Below are 20,190 nucleotides of genomic sequence, written 5' to 3' on the forward strand. Positions count from 1 at the left end.
AGAAGTGTGTTTGGCGATCATCGGATTAGCAGAAAGACAGGACAGTGAGTACGTTTACATGGACAGCAGTAATCCCACTATTGACCTTAATCTAAATGAAGACAATATTTCCATCAAGGTGATGACACAAGACGAGTTGCTTTAGAATATTCCCTTCATATTCCTGACCTGTTGACATGCTAGGGACAAAATGTCGGGACGTGGATGCATGCAGCTAAGCTAACGTACTTTGCAGCAGCCAGTAGGGGTGGGAATCACCAGATGCCCACGATACGATACTGAAACGATACTTGAGTCACGATACGATAGTATTGCGATACTGCGATATTCTCGATATTGCGATATATCGATATTGCGATATATTGAATATTGCGATATTTCGATATATTGCGATTTCTTACTTTTTCAACTGCAAATGATGTCCCCAAAGGAAAACTTTGTCAACATCTGGTTTATATAAGAACAATTTTTCAGTCTGTACATCTGACTTCAACCATTTTATTGCAGCAACATTGTCAAGTAGACAGACCAACAACTTTCATAAAGTCATGTCATAGTTGCATGCACCTGACAAACTGAACTGTTTGTTACAGTCTGAGTCTACTTACAGTCCACCTTAACTGGATGTGTGTGTGGACTACTGTACTTATGTAGTTTTTGCAACTTCACTTCACTTACACAAAACATTTTGTGCAGCCCATTCAGTAACTGGGGAATTTGTAAATGACTGTTATGACAAAACTGTTACTGTTAAAACAAAATGAAAATATGCTACCGTTTGTTTACTGCTGGCCTTGGAACTAAAGTTTATAGTAGCCCTGTGGCCTGGCATGGCCTGCAAAAAAAAAAAATTTTTTTTTTTTTTTTCAATATCGATACTTGGCGTCCAAATATCGATACAATATCGTCAGGCAAAATATCGCGATACTGTGGTGTATCGATTTTTTCCCCCACCCCTAGCAGCCAGCCTATTTGTAGTGCAGGACGGGAGGCAAAGTTTGCTGGTGACGACACACACGTGACGTGTAAAACCTGATGCTCCAAGCTGCGGCAGAAGTCAGGAGATGCTGTGTACAAACAAAACCAAACAAAACACAACAAGCTGACATGTTGGCACGTCAAAGCCAGCTGGAAAAGCCTTCGTCAAGCAGTTTGACTGCGAAAACTCAGACAGGACGTGGTAGTGCAATTAATGCGTTTACTTGTCTACAACACACGTCAATAGTAGGGCTGTGGCGATTCACTTATCTCCCGATTCGATACTATCACGATTCTTGGGTGCCGATTCGATTTATATTGCGATTCTTAAGTATTGCGATTCTACGATTATTGCGATTCGATATTACGATTTATTGCGATTTTTGTTTATTTTTTTCTTTTATTTTTTCAGTTTGTTTGCTTTTTTACACTAGATTAGAACATGGGAAAAGTTGAATCATACACTAGAGACTGTATATTATATATCATGAGTAGGGCTGGGCGATATAGTTAAAAACAGGGGCGGACTGGGATCATAATTCAGGCCGGGCATTAGATACCAAGCAGGCCAGGCCGATATGGGCCAACGCGCGTGAAATTTGGGCCGTTTGAAGCCAGATTTGGGCCGTTTGAAGTCCAATTTTACAATGAGATGCACCCACTTTAACCCTGAAGTGTAATTATTACTTCAGACTAACTAATAAAGTAATAAAACCACTAGTAAACCAGTAGGCGGCGCCTGGCCTGCTGTTCAGTGAGTGGCCTGACTGCAAGCACCCAAAAAAAAAAAAAAAAAAAAAAAAAAAATTTAATTTGCGATTATCGATTCTGGAATAAAAGATCGATCCAAAAAATCGTGACATTAAAAATCGCGATACTTAGGTGAATCGATTTTTTCCCCCACCCCTAGTCAATAGTGCCACTAAGATGGGAGTGGTTCCCAACCTACGGTACGCGTACCGTAGGTGGTACTTGCGCCCCCTGCTGGTGGTACTTGGAAGGCTCTGTGATTTTTTTTTTTTTTTTTTGTGTGCAAAATCCATGGTGGTCATTAGTAGTAGTTTTCAAACATGTGAAAGTGAAATAATAATAATAATAATTAATATTATTGGCAGTGTTTCTCAAGGTAGGTGGTACTTGCGCCCCCCCCCTGCCGGTGGTACTTGATCCCTGGAATCCCAATGTTTTAAATTATGAAATAAACCCAACTTTAAAATCAATTGTAAAACATGTTTATCTATCAAAATAATACTACGAATGAAAATAAACTTGTGATCATTGAAATTGAGGTTTATTTTGTTGTCTTGAGATTTAGAAACAAATATTTGTTTCTGACGGACACTATACCTGTTGTGCATGCACAATTACCTGCCCGCCCCGCATGGTTACACAAGTGGTGAACAAAGACGAGGAGGGATGCTAAAGTGGATCAAAACGGGAGGGAATCGTAAAAGAGCTGTAGTAGAGGAGAGCAGCAACGATGAAGCACAAGGAGGTGAAGACAGCAGTCAACCCAGCACAAGTGCAGCTGCTGCAGGTTGCACATACCTGTAGGCTGAAGGTTGGAATAAATTTGCCTCCTGCGTGAACTGTGCATAGCTGAATAGACTGTATTTTAACGTCGGTCATATGGTGGTACTTGGAGAGCCAACTACTTTCTCAGGTGGTACTTGGTGTAAAAAGGTTGGGAACCACTGCTCTACATGCTTTACTCCGACTATCACCTTATTCCCGTTAAGGTATTCAGAAAATGCTGTTGACATGGCAGTGTTTATTCAGAGTCTTAACCGGCTCAACATCCAATTATTGCCGTCCATGTAAACATACTCAGTGTTAAGCCAATGTGAAGATAGATAGATATTACCGTAGATAGATAGATAGATAGATAGATAGATAGATGATAGATAGACAAGAATCTCCCACTGTAACTTTCAAGAGTTCTTGCTGCACATCTGTTCAGATTGTTCTCTCCCTCTCTCTTCCGTTCTGTTTTCTTTTCTCTGTTCCTCCATTTTGTCCTGACCTGTTCCCTCCGTTTCTTGGCTTCTTTCGGTCTCTGCACGTCTCCCTTCTCTCGCTATTTTCTCTCTGAGAAATAAAGTACATTGGATGCACCTGCATGTCTGTTTGTCTGTCTGTCTCTCTCAGTACAGAACAGTTCCCTGCCTGCCGTGGTATGTTATGACAAGGGCTTGTGTGTGTGTGTGTGTGTGTGTGTGTGTGTGTGTGTGTGTGTGTGTGTGTGTGTGTGTGTGTGTGTGTGTGTGTGTATGTGTGTGTGCGTGCTTGTGTTTATGTGTGAACTCTAGAGTGACTTATGACGCATACAGTACACACACACACTCGCACTGCCATTATCATGAGGAAGTGAAGTGACCTTTGTCACATTTATAGGCAGGCTACTTAACAGCGCTGTAGTACCTACTCTATCACGCAGGTCCCATTCACACACACACACACACACACACACACACACACACGCACACACACGCACACACACACACACACACACACACACACACACACACGCACGCACACACACATGCAAAGGTCTGCAGTGAGGTCAGTAGCTGATTGTCAAAGCCTGAGAGTCTGTCTCTCCCAGGCCAGTTAGTTTGCTCTGTTCTAAAAATAAAATTCCACCGGTTAAATTAAGTGCACCGAGAGATTCTGCGGTTTCCACGTGGGAGCCAATCAAAAGTTGAAAGGGGGACATGAGACACGCCCCCTCTGGCAACAAGGTCAACCGCTCAAGACCGCGCTCGAAATGTCGGAATGTTCCAAGTGTTCCGCACGCACGCACGCACACACACATACACACACACTGACTGCACACACACAAAGATGTGTCAAGGTGAAATGAGTATGCAAATCCAAAGAGGTTTTACAGGAAAGAGACGTTCAAGTTAATGCAGGTTGAAATGTTAAGCTACCCACTATCACCGCAAGATCATCAACATGACTGAGATGGGAGAGAGAGAGAGAGAGAGAGAGAGAGAGAGAGAGGGAGGGGGAGAGAGTAGAGATGGGAGGGAAGATAAGGTGAGTGAAAACCACCTGCTCCTTCCAGGGAGTCGCCTGACTGTCTTCCAGTGAAGAGGAAAGATGTGATGAAGAGGAGGCAGGGTGAAGAGGGGATGCTAAACCTGACTGTCTTTCAGTGAAGAGGAAAGGAGTGATGAAGAGGAGGCAGGGTGAAGAGGGGATGCTAAACCTGACTGTCTTACAGTGAAGAGGAAAGATGTGATGAAGAGGAGGCAGGGTGAAGAGGGGATGCTAAACCTGACTGTCTTACAGTGAAGAGGAAAGATGTGATGAAGAGGAGGCAGGATGAAGAGGGGATGCTAAACCTGACTGTCTTACAGTGAAGAGGAAAGGAGTGATGAAGAGGAGGCAGGGTGAAGAGGGGATGCTAAACCTGACTGTCTTTCAGTGAAGAGGAAAGATGTGATGAAGAGGAGGCAGGGTGAAGAGGGGATGCTAAACCTGACTGTCTTTCAGTGAAGAGGAAAGATGTGATGAAGAGGAGGCAGGATGAAGAGGGGATGCTAAACCTGACTGTCTTTCAGTGAAGAGGAAAGATGTGATGAAGAGGAGGCAGGGTGAAGAGGGGATGCTAAACCTGACTGTCTTTCAGTGAAGAGGAAAGATGTGATGAAGAGGAGGCAGGGTGAAGAGGGGATGCTAAACCTGACTGTCTTTCAGTGAAGAGGAAAGGAGTGATGAAGAGGAGGCAGGGTGAAGAGGGGATGCTAAACCTGACTGTCTTACAGTGAAGAGGAAAGATGTGATGAAGAGGAGGCAGGATGAAGAGGGGATGCTAAACCTGACTGTCTTTCAGTGAAGAGGAAAGGAGTGATGAAGAGGAGGCAGGGTGAAGAGGGGATGCTAAACCTGACTGTCTTTCAGTGAAGAGGAAAGATGTGATGAAGAGGAGGCAGGGTGAAGAGGGGATGCTAAACCTGACTGTCTTTCAGTGAAGAGGAAAGGAGTGATGAAGAGGAGGCAGGGTGAAGAGGGGATGCTAAACCTGACTGTCTTTCAGTGAAGAGGAAAGATGTGATGAAGAGGAGGCAGGGTGAAGAGGGGATGCTAAACCTGAGACAAGACTCGATGGTGTAAAACAGTGGGTGCAACTCAGCATTAAGAACCTCGTCTGTTTCCAACTGCATTTTGAGCAGGCTTTTAACATGCCACAAAGCATCAGATGTGATCAGCTGGGTCAGAGCAAATAAACGCTCTTTGTGAAGGGAAAGAGGAGCCACATCATAGGCCTTTGCGCTGTGCCATTATTTCATTCAATAAAAGTCTTTCCATGGCTTTTTATTGCACATCTCTTGGTCAATAAAAACTTTCCTGCCGCAAGAGAGCAGAACAACCTTTTCTGTGATAATGAGGGAATTTCATCGACATTTTCCTCGTTGCATCCACTTTTTTTATCACGTTTCTTTTCCTGATTTTTCTCCAATTGTCCTCGGCCAAGGCTGTGCCGGTCATTGCTCCACCCGCCTCTGCCATAGACTAGCACATGCTTCCTCCGATACATGTGCAGGCACCAGACGCTTCTTTGCACCTGACCTGACAGGGAGGATCACGGTATTCCCCCCAGTTCCCCTCCCCCACGAACAGGCACCCCGACCGACCAGAGGAGGCACTAGTGCAGCGACCAGGACTCATACCCCACCGGTTTCCCACCCGCAGACACGGCCAATTGTGTCTCTAGGAACATCTGACCAAGCCGGATAGGGAGAGTATGAATGTGAAGCAGGGGTGTTGCTGGAATAGACGGAGCGTGTTCAGCAAAAAGGTTAAGAAAACTCCACACACACACACACACACACACACACACACACACACACCTTAGAACAGTGATACTCAACTTGCGGCCCGGGGGCCAGATGTGGCCCGCGATACGGTACAGGGTGGCCCCCCCGACTATTTTCTAATTCACAATGAAAACTAACATGAAATGACATTTGACTGAGTTCCAGCTAAATTATCAAATATCTTCATCTGCTCACCACCCAGCAGGCACTTATATGTACTTAACTTAAACTAACTAACTTAACCTAACTAACTATCCTGTGTGCAGAAAATTGTCAGACTAAACTCCGGCTCAGACCGCTACAGAAAAACGTATATTAATGTTTGTTTATTAACTGGCCCCTGGCCTCCTATCATTTTACAAAAGTGGCCCTCAGGCAAGGACAGTTGAGTATCCCTGCTGCCTTAGAGCTTTCTCACGGGTACACACACAGGGACCCGCATACCAGCATCAGTCATGCTATTGTGAATGTCACAAACTAGAAAAGACATATGGGCACTCTCTCTCACTCTCTCACACACACACACACACACACACACACACACACTCACACGCTCACACACACACACGCACACGCACACGCACACACAAATTCTTTCAAAAGAGTCATGTACACACACGTAAACTTCATAATGTCACGCCTACAGAAGTCAGTCAACCAAATCTGCTGACGAAGACTTCACACACACACACACACACACACACACACACACACACACACACACACACACACACACACACACGATGATGTCATGGGTGAAAGTGTCACTTCCTCATGCTAACTCTTCATTGACCAGATCTATCTATCTATCTATCTAAATATATCTCAACTCGCTTTTGTTTCTGAGGTGTGGAGGTTGCAAAGAGTGTGAAGCGAAACACACGGAGAGAGACAGAGGGAGAGAGAGACAGAGGGAGAGAGAGACAGAGGGAGAGAGAGACAGAGGGAGAGAGAGACAGAGGGAGAGAGAGACAGAGGGAGAGAGAGACAGAGGGAGAGAGAGACAGAGGGAGAGAGAGACAGAGGGAGAGAGAGACAGAGGGAGAGAGAGACAGAGGGAGAGAGAGACAGAGGGAGAGAGAGACAGAGGGAGAGAGAGACAGAGGGAGAGAGAGACAGAGTGAGAGAGAGACAGAGTGAGAGAGAGACAGAGGGAGAGAGAGACAGAGTGAGACAGAGGGAGAGAGAGACAGAGGGAGAGAGAGACAGAGGGAGAGAGAGACAGAGGGAGAGAGAGACAGAGTGAGAGAGAGACAGAGTGAGAGAGAGACAGAGGGAGAGAGAGGGAGGGAGAGAGAGACAGAGGGAGAGAGAGACAGAGTGAGAGAGAGACAGAGTGAGAGAGAGACAGAGGGAGAGAGAGACAGAGTGAGAGAGAGACAGAGGGAGAGAGAGACAGAGTGAGAGAGAGACAGAGGGAGAGAGAGACAGAGTGAGAGAGAGACAGAGGGAGAGAGAGACAGAGGGAGAGAGAGACAGAGGGAGAGAGAGACAGAGTGAGAGAGAGACAGAGGGAGAGAGAGACAGAGGGAGAGAGAGACAGAGTCAGAGAGAGACAGAGGGAGAGAGAGACAGAGGGAGAGAGAGACAGAGGGAGAGAGAGACAGAGTGAGAGAGAGACAGAGGGAGAGAGAGACAGAGTGAGAGAGAGACAGAGGGAGAGAGAGACAGAGGGAGAGAGAGACAGAGTGAGAGAGAGACAGAGGGAGAGAGAGACAGAGTGAGAGAGAGACAGAGGGAGAGAGAGACAGAGTGAGAGAGAGACAGAGGGAGAGAGAGACAGAGTGAGAGAGAGACAGAGGGAGAGAGAGACAGAGTGAGAGAGAGACAGAGGGAGAGAGAGACAGAGTGAGAGAGAGACAGAGGGCGAGAGAGACAGAGTGAGAGAGAGACAGAGGGAGAGAGAGACAGAGTGAGAGAGAGGGAGAGGGAGAGAGAGACAGAGTGAGAGAGAGACAGAGGGAGAGAGAGACAGAGGGAGAGAGAGACAGAGTGAGAGAGAGACAGAGTGAGAGAGAGACAGAGTGAGAGAGAGACAGAGGGAGAGAGAGACAGAGTGAGAGAGAGGGAGAGGGAGAGAGAGACAGAGTGAGAGAGAGGGAGAGGGAGAGAGAGACAGAGTGAGAGAGAGACAGAGGGAGAGAGAGACAGAGGGAGAGAGAGACAGAGTGAGAGAGAGACAGAGGGAGAGAGAGACAGAGGGAGAGAGAGACAGAGGGAGAGAGAGACAGAGTGAGAGAGAGACAGAGGGAGAGAGAGACAGAGTGAGAGAGAGACAGAGTGAGAGAGAGACAGAGGGAGAGAGAGACAGAGGGAGAGAGAAAGAGAGAACAGACACTCAGAGCAGAAAAGAAAGAGTGTACACTGTGGATCCTGCATGTGTCAGAGTGTTCCCATGAAGAATGTGTCTCTGTCCTACTCAACACCAGATCAATGAGCTGGCTGTGTGAGAGACATCACTCACGGTTCACGGTGTCCTCTCTCTCTCTCTCTCTCTCTCTCTCACACACACACACACACATACACACCTCCGCCCGCATTCTCTCTTTCTTCTCTTTGAGAATTTAAAACCTGCCTGAGAGAAACGGGAGGCCGGAGAAAAGATTAAATGGGTTTGACATTAGCAGGAGAAAGGAAATAACACCGTTAGTGACCTATTGTACGAGAGGAGGGCTAAGCTGACAGAGGAGACCGAGAGGGAGAGAGAGGGAGGGAGGGATAGAGAGAGGGAGGGATAGAGAGAGGGAGAGATAGAGAGAGAGGGGGGAAGAGGGAGGGATAGAGAGAGGGAGAGATAGAGAGGGGGGGGGAGAGGGAGAGATAGAGGGAGGGATAGAGAGAGGGAGAGATAGAGAGAGAGAGAGGGAGGGATAGAGAGAGGGAGAGAGAGATAGAGAGAGAGGGAGGGATAGAGAGAGGGAGAGATAGAGAGAGAGGAGGATATTGCTTTGGTGCAGGGGTGTATGGAAAGCCTGCAGGCACCAACGCACATAAGCCACGCAATGGACACACATGCACGTGCGCGCGCACGCGCACACACACACACACACACACAGACATGAACATGCACTCTCAAACATATAGATACCCAGAGCCGTGTAAGAAGAGTTGCAACATCTCCATTCACTCCAATGGACCAGTTTTTTACTCTCTCAAGAGTTCCAGGAAGTAAGGTCCTGGATTAAGCAGCACTGTCGAGTTGCAGCAAAATGGACAGTTTGTGTTGTACTTCGACAGTTTTTTTTTCTTGAATCAAATTGTACATTATCAGCTTTATTTTAGCATTCAAAAGTAGGGCGAGACCCTTTCCTGGCTGTTCATTGGCTAATGACTCATGAGTCTCGCATTTTGGTCCTCTCTCTAGAGGACACTACATATACCTATTTACCTTATTATTTGCCCATATAAGGACGCTTCCGCATAACATCATTTTGTAATTGTTCTTCTGTTTTAGACCCAGAAGTAGATTACTCCCACCTTCATCATTTTTAGACTTACCAAAAAGCTGTTTTCAAGCAAAAAAAACAAACTGTTATAAAGTTTTAATATTTTTTCAGATGAGAAAGTAACATTCCAAATATGTGACCAGTTTATCAGAATAACGCCTATTTGGAATTTTTTTACGAGCAGCGAGGACTGAGAGCGCTGGCTGTGCTGACCAGTCGGACTAGCTAGTATCTGTCAACCCCTACTGTAGGCTACTGGCAGTGAGAAAACACTGTCAAGGTGCTTTTGTAACTAACATCAAATGCCGACCGGGTACAGCCATCGGCTCCTCCCAGCACTAACGCTATATGAGCATGTAACTGAAGTTGGTCGCAGTGTAGCTGCTGAATGTTGCCAAACTTCATCCATAGTTTACAGTATACAATGCAACCGGCCGGCCGGCCGGCTAACACTGAACCAGAAGAACAAATACAATTGAGGAGAAAAAGTGGGCATGGCAACATAAGGTGAATACACTAGGGATGGGCAAGAGTAGTAGGGGACTCGAGCACTTGTTCATAAATTGAGTATATAAAATAACAGGGGTTTAACACTTGTTTTTTTCTTTTCCTGATCAAACCAAATGTTTTATGGTCACTCATGATACAGTAGGTCACAGGTTGGCTTGGTTCCAGCCTTAAAACTCGTTATAAGGATTATTTGAAATGTCTATGGAGAAAATGAATGGGGAACTCACTTCCAGGACAATGACTTCAGGAAAAGTCACGTTGGAGTAAGGTTTCAGCTGTTGGGGTACTGGTGTTTTTGCTTCTCCATATAGCAGTGCTGACAGAACTCATTCAAAAAGTTGCACTAGTTTACTAACATTATAGGCTGGCTTTACGCGGCAACTAGTTGCAGGCTGCAAGTTGCATGAAACCTAATTTCCATGCAACTTCACATTTACACAAAGCAATTCAAAAATAATCAAGTCTCATGCAACACGGCTTTATTCCACTAAAACTAGCTAGTTAGATTGGTAATGTTTCATCTGTTGTATTGTTTTCTTTTTTTATCGCTATGTTCAAGTGAGAATTGTCATTCTGCATCTTTGTATCTTATTCTGTATCGTTTTCTCGTTGCCCGTCTGTCCTGCCGTACTACTTGTGAGTTTGTTGACACTGGTTCAGCCAGAGCCTACGTGATCAGCTGACTGGTTATCGCCGTTTTGATTGGCTGTTGCGTTAAACTAGTTTCACAAAGTTGAGAGCTTTGCAATTGTTGCAGCTGAGTTTCAGAGACGTTTCAAGTGCGTTGCAGAAGGATTTACACAATGCAATTCATTTGCAACTTGGTTTCACCTAAGTTTCACGCAACTCAAGTTGCGTGAAAGTTTCCCCATGCATGTAAAGCCAGCCTGAGCAATAACAATATGGAGAAAGTGGCGGTGGGTGGAGAAATCGAAGGTGGTAATCAGTGGATTTACCTCACTATGTTACTGTCACAACAACCACCATAAAGCAGTATGGATGGATTACACCGGGCCTGTATTGGAAATATCTGGTAAGCCTTTGTTTGTTGCACAACACTGTATTGTCTGCTAGAAGTGCTAACCAGCTGAATGATCGTAGACTGAGCTAGGCTAACAGCTAAGCTAATGTCAGATTACCTGCCCTCCTCTCCTCACAAAAAGTGCTCCATGCAGGCAGCGCCTTTTCCATGCAAAAAACACTATGATGTGAACAGCCCCTACACAGCAGATTACCCCTGCCTGCGCTATCATTAGATACCAACAGATGTTCTTACAGGCATATAGTCTGCGAAATTACTGTTTACCGTAGACAAACGTTGGTTCTGCTTGTGCGTTTCTACACCGACTCCCCATTTTTTCCCCTTTTATTTTCTTTTGCGAGTACCCGGTTACTCCCTCATAATAGAAAAAGAGTAGTCAAATATTGAAATGATTTAAAATGCCCATCCCTACCTACTATACACCTCTTTAGCGCCTCAAGGGACAACTGAGAGAGAGAGAGAGAGACAGACACAGAGAGAGAGAGAGAGAGAGAGAGAATGAAAGAGAGAGGTGAGTAAAAGGGGGGAGGGAGAGACCAGGAGGTCGAGTCCTGTGGCGATAAACAATTAGAGAGTGAGAGGGGAGAGACAGGAGGAGGTGGAAAGGTCGAGAGAGAGAGAGAGAGAGGTGGGGAGAGAGAGAGAGAGAGAGAGATGGGGAGATAGACAGATGGGGAGAGAGAGAAAGAGAGAGAGATGGAGGGATGAGTGGAGGAGAGGAGAGGGTTAAGGCAGACGCTGCTGAGTAATAGGAGGCAGGGCGACCCAGACCTCGCCCCACTGATTCATTTCACGGCCTGTCTGACACGGTATATCCACACACACACACACACACACACACACACACACACGCACGCACGCACGCACACACACACACAGGACACATTTAGTCACATTATCTGACACCCTATCTGTTCACACACAATCAACACACGCAAGGAAGCCCTCCTAGACACAACCATTTTCCTCTCTCTCTCTCTCTCTCTCACACACACACCATTTTTTAAATTGCACATAATGGCACAGACAAAACACACTCACACAAGATGGCATGAAATCACCAACAATATAAACACACACACACACACACACACACACACACACACCTTGCTGTCAGGTCGTTCTGCCCTTGGTGCTCAGTGACTCTTTATGTCAGTTAATGACAAGCAAGGCTTTTATCACCCGGCCAACCAAAACCTCTCTCTCTCTCTCTCTCTTTTATCTCTATTTCTCTCACACACAATCCAAGCTCAAATACATATATATATATATATATATATATATATATATATATATATATATATATATATATATATATATATATATATATATATATATATATAGTATATACATAGTTTGTGTGAACAAGCAGCTGTAAGGCAGGGGCTTATGACAGTCTCACTTTTCTGTTGAAGTGATGACTGTGACGTTCCTCCTTACTGCTGAGTTCACGACTAAAACGGATTAACCAGACTTCCATTCCTGCTTATCATATGGATGGGATTAACCTGTGCTATATGGATCATACACACATGGGAACAGCTCAGCACAGAACACACACACACACACATACAGCCTTTACAGCACATAATCACATGCAGACACAAAGAAGCTCAAGCCTTTTCTCTTCTGTGCACTCCTTCTCTAACACACACACACACACACACACACACACACACACACACACACACACACACACACACACACACACACACACACACACGCGCACACACACACACACACACACACACACACACACACACACACCAAACACAGCAGTGCGGCAGGCTAAATAGGCCTGTGTTGCCATACCGACAGTAGGGCTTGTTTAGTCATCTGCTGCTCTTTATATCACTAACGATGTTATCATTTAGCTGTGGTTACCACGGTGATGCCTCACTGTGTGTGTGTGTGTGTGTGTGTGTGTGTGTGTGTGTGTGTGTGTGTGTGTGTGTGTGTGTGTGTGTGTGTGAAAAGACAGGTTGGATAGCATCTCTATGACAGCAAAAGGGCTCTCACACAGCCAGCTGCCTAACACAAAGCTACAGAGACCATTAGCTGACCTAAGAGCTGAATGGCTGAAACAGAACCGTGTTGCTCACTTCCCTTTCCTGTCTCTAATAGCTATTCCCAAGTCCCAAACTATTACCGGTACTGAGTTTATCTACGGTACTGTCAATCTGTCACATAGTGTATCTACTGTCAGTCTGTCACTGTAGGATAGTGTATCTACTCTGTCAGTCTGTCACTGTAGGATAGTGTATCTACTCTGTCAGTCTGTCACTGTAGGATAGTGTATCTACTGTCAGTCTGTCACTGTAGGATACTGACTCAATGAAACATACTGGAGCATGTTAATATAGAGACCCACGAGAAACAAGCCAGCAGCCCATTTAAGGTCCAGACACTGGATCAAATGAGGACAACTAAAAATAAGCCACATTCTACCAGGAATTCATTGTTTGCCTGCTATGGATGCAACAAATAAATACATGGTTCCCACTTCCCACACCTTCTTAAACATCAAATTCAAGGACTTTTCAAGGACTTCCCAGGCCCGATCCCTTCAAATACAAAAACTCAACGTGGCATAGTTTGAGATACGGATCGATCAAGGTTACTGTTACAACACTGAGAATTTTTTAAATGACAACTAGCAGGCTTTACAGAAGCTCACAGACACTATCAAAAGAACTTCAATTTATTATATTACTTAAATCTATTTATTATTTAAATGGTAACTGGAGTGAAAATGTGACTCACACACATCAACGTTATGTTTTCTGTTCCATTCTCAGGCTGCTGTCAAACTCGTTTTAGGGTCGGGGGTGAGGAAAATCAAATATGTTTAACCTGCATTCCAAACTTTGCCTTTGGAAAGAATGTTGAAATCCATTCCAGCGGACTGTTACAACAGGATGAAGTACAGCTCATGTTGCTTTAGGGAGCCAGCAGCAGCACTGACAGCACTTAAGAGAGTTAGGCCTATATTAAGATCAAATCCAACACGGGTGAAATTTAAAAGTGCTTGATAATATGAACTGTTACACATATCGCACAGTGAAAACAAGCCTGAATAAAGATTACCTACAGTATAGCCTACAAAACCGTGTCCGGAGCATTTAAGGATAATGGACCTGTATGTATTTCAAATCACGAGTATATATCTTAAAATATCACTTCTAAAACAGACAGTAGACACCGTCGCTGTACAAAATGTTCAGTGTATATTACCTCCTATAATGGACAAAAGACTCTCTGCTCAACATACGGTCATGATACGGCAGTAATTATGACAACAAAAGCGTGTTATATTACAAACATTATCTGCCATTTCTTTTTTCCTCATGCAGTCACTGCCAAGCCAGCCAGATGGTCTTCTTGTCTGAATGTATGACAGTGTGTGACGCATTCAAATAGCCTTTGAAAGAATTTGGGTTGACACTGACAGGTGCATATCCTGTTTGCGGAGCAATAGGCACTTTGAATAAAGTGTCAGTTGACAACCTGAATCAACAACACACAGACACACACGCAAGCAGAGGCACATACATACAGTACATACACACACCTGTACATACACACACACACACACACACACCAACGCTGAACGTCAGTGTCTGACTGTGTGCGTATAATATACAGACAAAGACACAGACACAGACATAAACACACACAAGTACACACACAAAGGCCCACCCAGTGGCCTCAATAACTCATGAAAGATGTGTTGAGTGGTGCGATGCTATAATAGTATAATTGTATAATTGTGTCATTGTGTGTTCATGTAGGGTGTGTGCGTGCGTGCGTGCGTGCGTGTGAATGTGTATGCATGTGGTACAGCCTTGCAGGAAGCTAGGACTAGGACTTGCCAAGTGCTTGCAATGCGTGTGTGTGTGTGTGTGTGTGTGTGTGTGTGTGTGTGTGTGTGTGTGTGCGTGCGTGTGTGTGTGAGAATGAATGTGTGACAGAGTGAAAGAGAGGTTTATCTCTGTCTGCTAAAAGGCGTGCGTGTGAGCGTTGCAAGCCACTGAGCTTCTCTGTGCAGTCCATTCGTGTGAGCAGCTGCGTGCCAAGCAGTCTAAAGTGCGTGTGTGTGTATGTGTGTGCGATTGTGAGCGAGAGTGTGCGTGTTTATGAGGAAGGAGGGAGAGAGAGGGCGGGAGGGAGAGAGAGGGAGGGAGAGAGAGAGAGAGAGAAGGGCAGTCGAGTGCGTCTGTGTCAGTGACCGCAGCAGGCAGCAGTGGGTCATGGAAGTTCACAGATTTACGCCAAGAGTGCCGTAGCTACTCTCTGGTTTGGACGGAGCTCCGTCCAATCACACGGCTGGCTTGGGGAGCAGAAGCTCCGTCCAATCACACGGCTGGCTTGGGGAGCAGAGAGAGTCCTAATTAGACTCGTATTACATGGATACAGAAAATAGATCAAGGTTGGGAAGAAGGAGCACCGAAGCTAAGGGCTATTACACCTCACCTCACTCGGTTCAGTGACTCACACAGACAACGCAATCGCCAGAATAAAATGTCAGCATGATTGTAGGTTTCTAGCACAGACTCCGGCTCTTCCTGTATAACGTTAGTTATTTGTGTATGTAGATTAAACGTGAAACGCTACCTATTTTCGTTCAGAAATGTCCATAGCTTACATTTCTGTGGATTCTAGAAACGCCCAGTTCTGACGTTTTAATCTGGTGACTGGGCCGACACAGAAACACACACACATACCTCTGCAATGACACAATCACTGACACGCCAGTACACAGGTATGTATACACTGAACATATAGAGTGCATAGATGACACACATGCAGGCGCAGGTAGACACACGATAAATGACTGACGCACTTTCGCGCACGTGAAGAAACCAAACGTACCGTGAAGCGTGAAAGCAACATAGACATAGGAACACCCGACTTTGACTTACTGCCCATTAGCCTCAGCTATAGAGAGCCAAAGTGAACGTCACTTCCTGCTTCAGCATGTGTACCAAGGGATTTCATCCGCCATTTTATTTTCCATAGACATTTAGTAAAATGCTTATAAAAATAGTTTTACTTGGTCAGACCAAGCGATTCAGCTATATTTAGAATCCGGAGAGACCATAGAACCTTTCACTTGGACCAAGACTTTATTAAAAAAAAATCTGTAAATCTGCATTTTTTTGTACGTTTTGGTCCGAGTGAAATGTTCTGTGGTGTCTCATGTTTCTAAATAGAGCTAAACCGTTCGGTTCGAAATAAGTAAAACTATTTTCATAAGCGTTTTTACGAAATGTCTATGGGAAAATAAATGGCGGATGAAAATCTCTGTTACGCATTGTGAAGCAGGAAGTGACGTTCACTTTGGCTCTCTATATGTGTCTAAAACAGCTGTCATGCCAAAGCTCCATGGCAGTTTGGCACAGGTGGCGAAACAGAAGAGGAAGCTCAGGCTAGACTTGCTGCCACCAACTCACCAAACCAGAAGTACGGTAGTAGCCTATCATTTACCGGATCACAGGAGGCCTATCAGATTACCACACCGCAGCCGAGTCATCGACAACACATGTAGAGACGGGTGCAGTGTACTTTGTAACTCTACCTAGTACCGTGTACTATCAGTTCAGGAAGTGGATTTTCTTCTTCAATTCTGAAAGCTGTTCTGCTATAATATGGTTATTATATGCCTATCCAGTATGCTCTTCCACACGTATATGAATGATCATTTCACTTCCTTTTTTGAATTGGTTGAATTGAAAGTGAACTAACCCCAACCCAGACGCACAGTAGCAGAACAGCAGTACACGGTCGGTGCTTGTTGTAAAGTACAGTATAGGTCTGGTGTCACTAAAGCAGAGGGGGCCATAGTGTGCACACAGTATAGGCCGTTGTAGCCTGCAGCTACAGTAAACACTATAGTAGGCTACTTACTGAAATTTGAGCCTGGCTTGCTCATTGTCCGGGTTGCAGTACAGCCTCTCCAGCTGCTCCTGGGAGTCGTCCGCTATGCTCTGCCAGGTCTGACTACTGCTCCTGCGGATCTGCCAGTGGTAGGGCAGCACGGTGTGGTGGTGTGCACAGTCACTGCCATACACACACTGGCCCTGCAGGAAATCCACACAGATGGACACAGAGTCTGTCTGGTGCGTGTGATACTGGAGCTGGGTGAGCAGCTCAAACACCAGGTCCAGGGAGGCCTCTTCGCTTTTATCCTGAAATATCACCCCTTTGTCTGGCTGAGAGGCCTGTAGGAGGAGGGGGTGAGGGGGCCCGGCTCTGCTGCTGCTGCTGCTGTCTTTGACTGGAAGGCATTTGGCCCCTGAGGTGAAGAGGTCACCGCTTTTGACGGCCCCCTCTTGGTGAGGCGGCTGGGGCGCTACTACGGGAGGTATGTCCCTGGCGGGGGGTGCTATTGTCACTGTGGGCCCCGCCGCCCTGAGGCCAGGCTTCAGCTGGAAACAGCGGCTGTCGGAGGTCGGCTCCACCCCGGCCCTCTGGAGCTCCAGCGCGGGCAGCTTGAGCCTCTCCCCGCGGCGCTCCGTTTCCTCCAGCTCCGCGGTGGTGTCGGCCATCTCCGCGTCTCCGTCCCGCGTCAGCAGCCCCGCTACCCGGGCTGCGGCCCCGCCATCGGCGGCGGCTCCCGGGTCTTTTAGACACACCTGGCTGATGCAGCTTTGCTTCACCACGGCGGCGGCGACCGCGCACAGCGTCCCCGCCGTCCGGCCAGGCTGGCTGCGGGGAACAAACACCCCGTCCCCGGAGACCAGCGCATCCGTGCTCAGCAGAGTGGTCAGGATAGGGTCCTCCAGGGCGCGGTGGAGGCATTTGGCGTCTAGTTTCCGCTGTTTCTTTTTGAAATAGGGCTTCACCAAAGGGATTTTGTCCGGGAGTCCCACGATCTGCTGCTCCGTGAAGTCTTCCCGTCCATCCACGTTTAAACTCATGTCCATGGAGATCCCAGCCGGCACGCCATCTGTGGGCTTCTGGAGAATGCGCAAAGTTTTATCCATGGTCCCCTCCTAACACCCGACAACCCTGGAAGGACAGACAGACAGAAAGAGAGAGAGAGAGAGTCACCAAAGAAAATTACCTTTGATCTTATAGGCTAATCCTAGTTTCCAAAGTGAAGTCATCTTGGCTCATAAAGTGGTGATTAATAGGTTTGTAGCCTAATTAGTAAGCGGTAGGCCAATAAAATGACTGTGAAACTCATCTTTCCTTTCCTGGAAAAGGGTCGCCCTCTATTGCTTATAGTCAACATTGAAACGAAAAAGAAACAGATATTTTAGTAGGGCAATATACAGATATGACCTGAAATCTATAAGGAATAGGTGATAATACTGTAATTATACTCTTTTGAAGATACAAACACCAAGATACTCACTATTTAGTAGGCTAGCTAGGCTACCACAGATACACTAAAAATCCAAAAGGGAATATTATATAGTGACTTTTCGTTTGCCGAGAAGGTTCTAACCTATTAGGCTACACCCTGTAATTGAAAGGGGAAATATATTATCTAACCCCTTTATGACCAAACAAACGTAGCCTCAGCGTTACGTCAAACGGCCCCAAATCTTTGATATAAAACGGGGCCGAGAATACACAGCAAAGCAAATTGGACAGTTTATTTTATTCTTTGGCCCTACCAACGTCATGCTTGCAATTACAGCTGCGCGTCTCCCAAGTAGGGCCGATAAAATCATGTCAAACTGTAACAAAACCTCCTTCTCTCTCTCTCTCTCTCTCTCGGGACTATATATTTTGATCACGGGAGCCCGATACGCGGCCCCTGCTGTCTACGTGCCGCTTACACATCACTGCCCGAGCAAGTTTGCACGTAGCATACAGTCTGAGCAACACACACACACACACACACAAAGTCCCACACACACGATCCACTGCACACACACACACACACACACACAAAGTCCCACACACACGATCCACTGCACACACACACACACACACACACACACACACACACACACACACACACACACACACACACACACACACACACACACACACACACACACACACACACACACACACACACACACACACACACACACACACACACACACACACACACACACACACACACACACACACACACACACACACAATCCACTGCGGCTGAGGAGCGACAAAAGACAGACTGGGCACCCCGGAGCTCGAGCCTATGTTACCGCGTCTCCATTGCTTTCCCCTGGCTCATAAAAAACACTTATCCCGCTGATCCCGGCCTTTGAAGACGGTGCGTGGAGTTAAAAAGCTCTGTTTAAAAAAGCGCTGCGTTTGCCAGAGGAACACTGCAGCAGGCAGGCAGACAGGGTGATTTATTATAGCGCAAACAGCTTTCCCAGAACCGATCTAGGACAGACAAACGCCCTCTATTATACATTTCGCTGACACCAAAAGGACGAGCCCCTACCTGATCGACAAAATCCACCCCTCTCCCCCTGATCGCGACTCTCCTTGGAGGGTAAAATCCAGTGCGTACATCGGTGGAGCGCCTTATCCAGTCTGGAGACAGTCCTAAATCCGTGTCTGGACGGTAGTCCCGGGTCGGCGGGGGTGCTTGTGTCCCCTGTGCTGCTCCCTCTGTGTCTCTCGCTTTGCGTTTCTTTCTTTCTCTCTATGTCCTTCTACCGGACAGAAGGAGGTGGCGGAGAGAGGAGCGGAGACCGACGCAGAACGCAGCTGTAGCGGAGAAAGCTCTGTTCCCTTCCCGGCTCTCTCCACAGCCAGCCAGTCACCGCCCCGTAACCTGGTCAGGGGCGGGACTTGGCATCAAAAGGAGAGAGAGGGGTGGGGAGGGAGGGGAGAGAGGTGGGAGGGAGGGAAGGAGAGAGAGGGGGAGGGAGGGAGAGACTCGAGAGAGGGGGGAAGGGGGGGTTGGTGCGTCGTCTGACTGGAGGTGATAGATAGGAGGAGGAAGCTCAATACAGGGTAGAAGTCTGTTCAGAGGTTCCACGGTGGAGGGGAACAGATTAGGTGTAATGTTTATCCATTTATTTAACCAGGCAACTCTTTGACAACAAATTCCTATTCGTAGGAAGGACTGCCAAGAGGGCAAAGGACTCCTGATGGGGCATGGGGGGGAAGAGACAACAAATAAAAACTGGGATACAAGAAGGCACAGAAGACAACAATGTAACAAAATCACTATAAGCAATTAAAACATGCAACAAAATGCAAATTGACAGAAAATGTTTGATTTTTGGTATTGTTGAATTGGCTTGAGGATAGCGCAGCACAAGGGAATGGATAAATGAAGCTAAATTAGGCCTACTGCAACAATTAGCCATCAATCTAGTAGTGTAGCCTATTCTTTCACATCTTAAAACAAAGCGGGGTAAAAAAAAATATCTGTAAACATGAGACAGTTTCACTGATTTTTTATTGT

General features: G+C 46.3%; 1 protein-coding gene across 2 annotated transcripts in view; it reads right to left on the reverse strand.

The window, feature by feature from the left end:
- Positions 1 to 19,463, reverse strand: part of tiparp (TCDD-inducible poly(ADP-ribose) polymerase) — a 39,270-nt gene extending 19,807 nt beyond the window's left edge. The window contains exons 1-2 of one of the 2 annotated variants that reach the window (XM_083637891.1): positions 19,285 to 19,463; positions 16,710 to 17,813 (exon numbers count right to left, since the gene is read on the reverse strand). In XM_083637891.1, the coding sequence (XP_083494017.1) occupies positions 16,710 to 17,788 (1,079 nt within the window). In that variant the 5' untranslated portion in view covers positions 17,789 to 17,813; positions 19,285 to 19,463. Of the gene's footprint in view, positions 1 to 16,709; positions 17,814 to 19,215 lie in introns of both variants that reach the window. The other variant, XM_083637890.1, reaches the window with a different exon arrangement.
- Positions 19,464 to 20,190: the final 727 nt, after the last annotated feature.

This window comes from Poromitra crassiceps (assembly GCF_964638095.1).
Source record: "Poromitra crassiceps genome assembly, chromosome: 5".
NCBI classification, from domain to species: Eukaryota; Metazoa; Chordata; class Actinopteri; order Beryciformes; family Melamphaidae; genus Poromitra; species Poromitra crassiceps.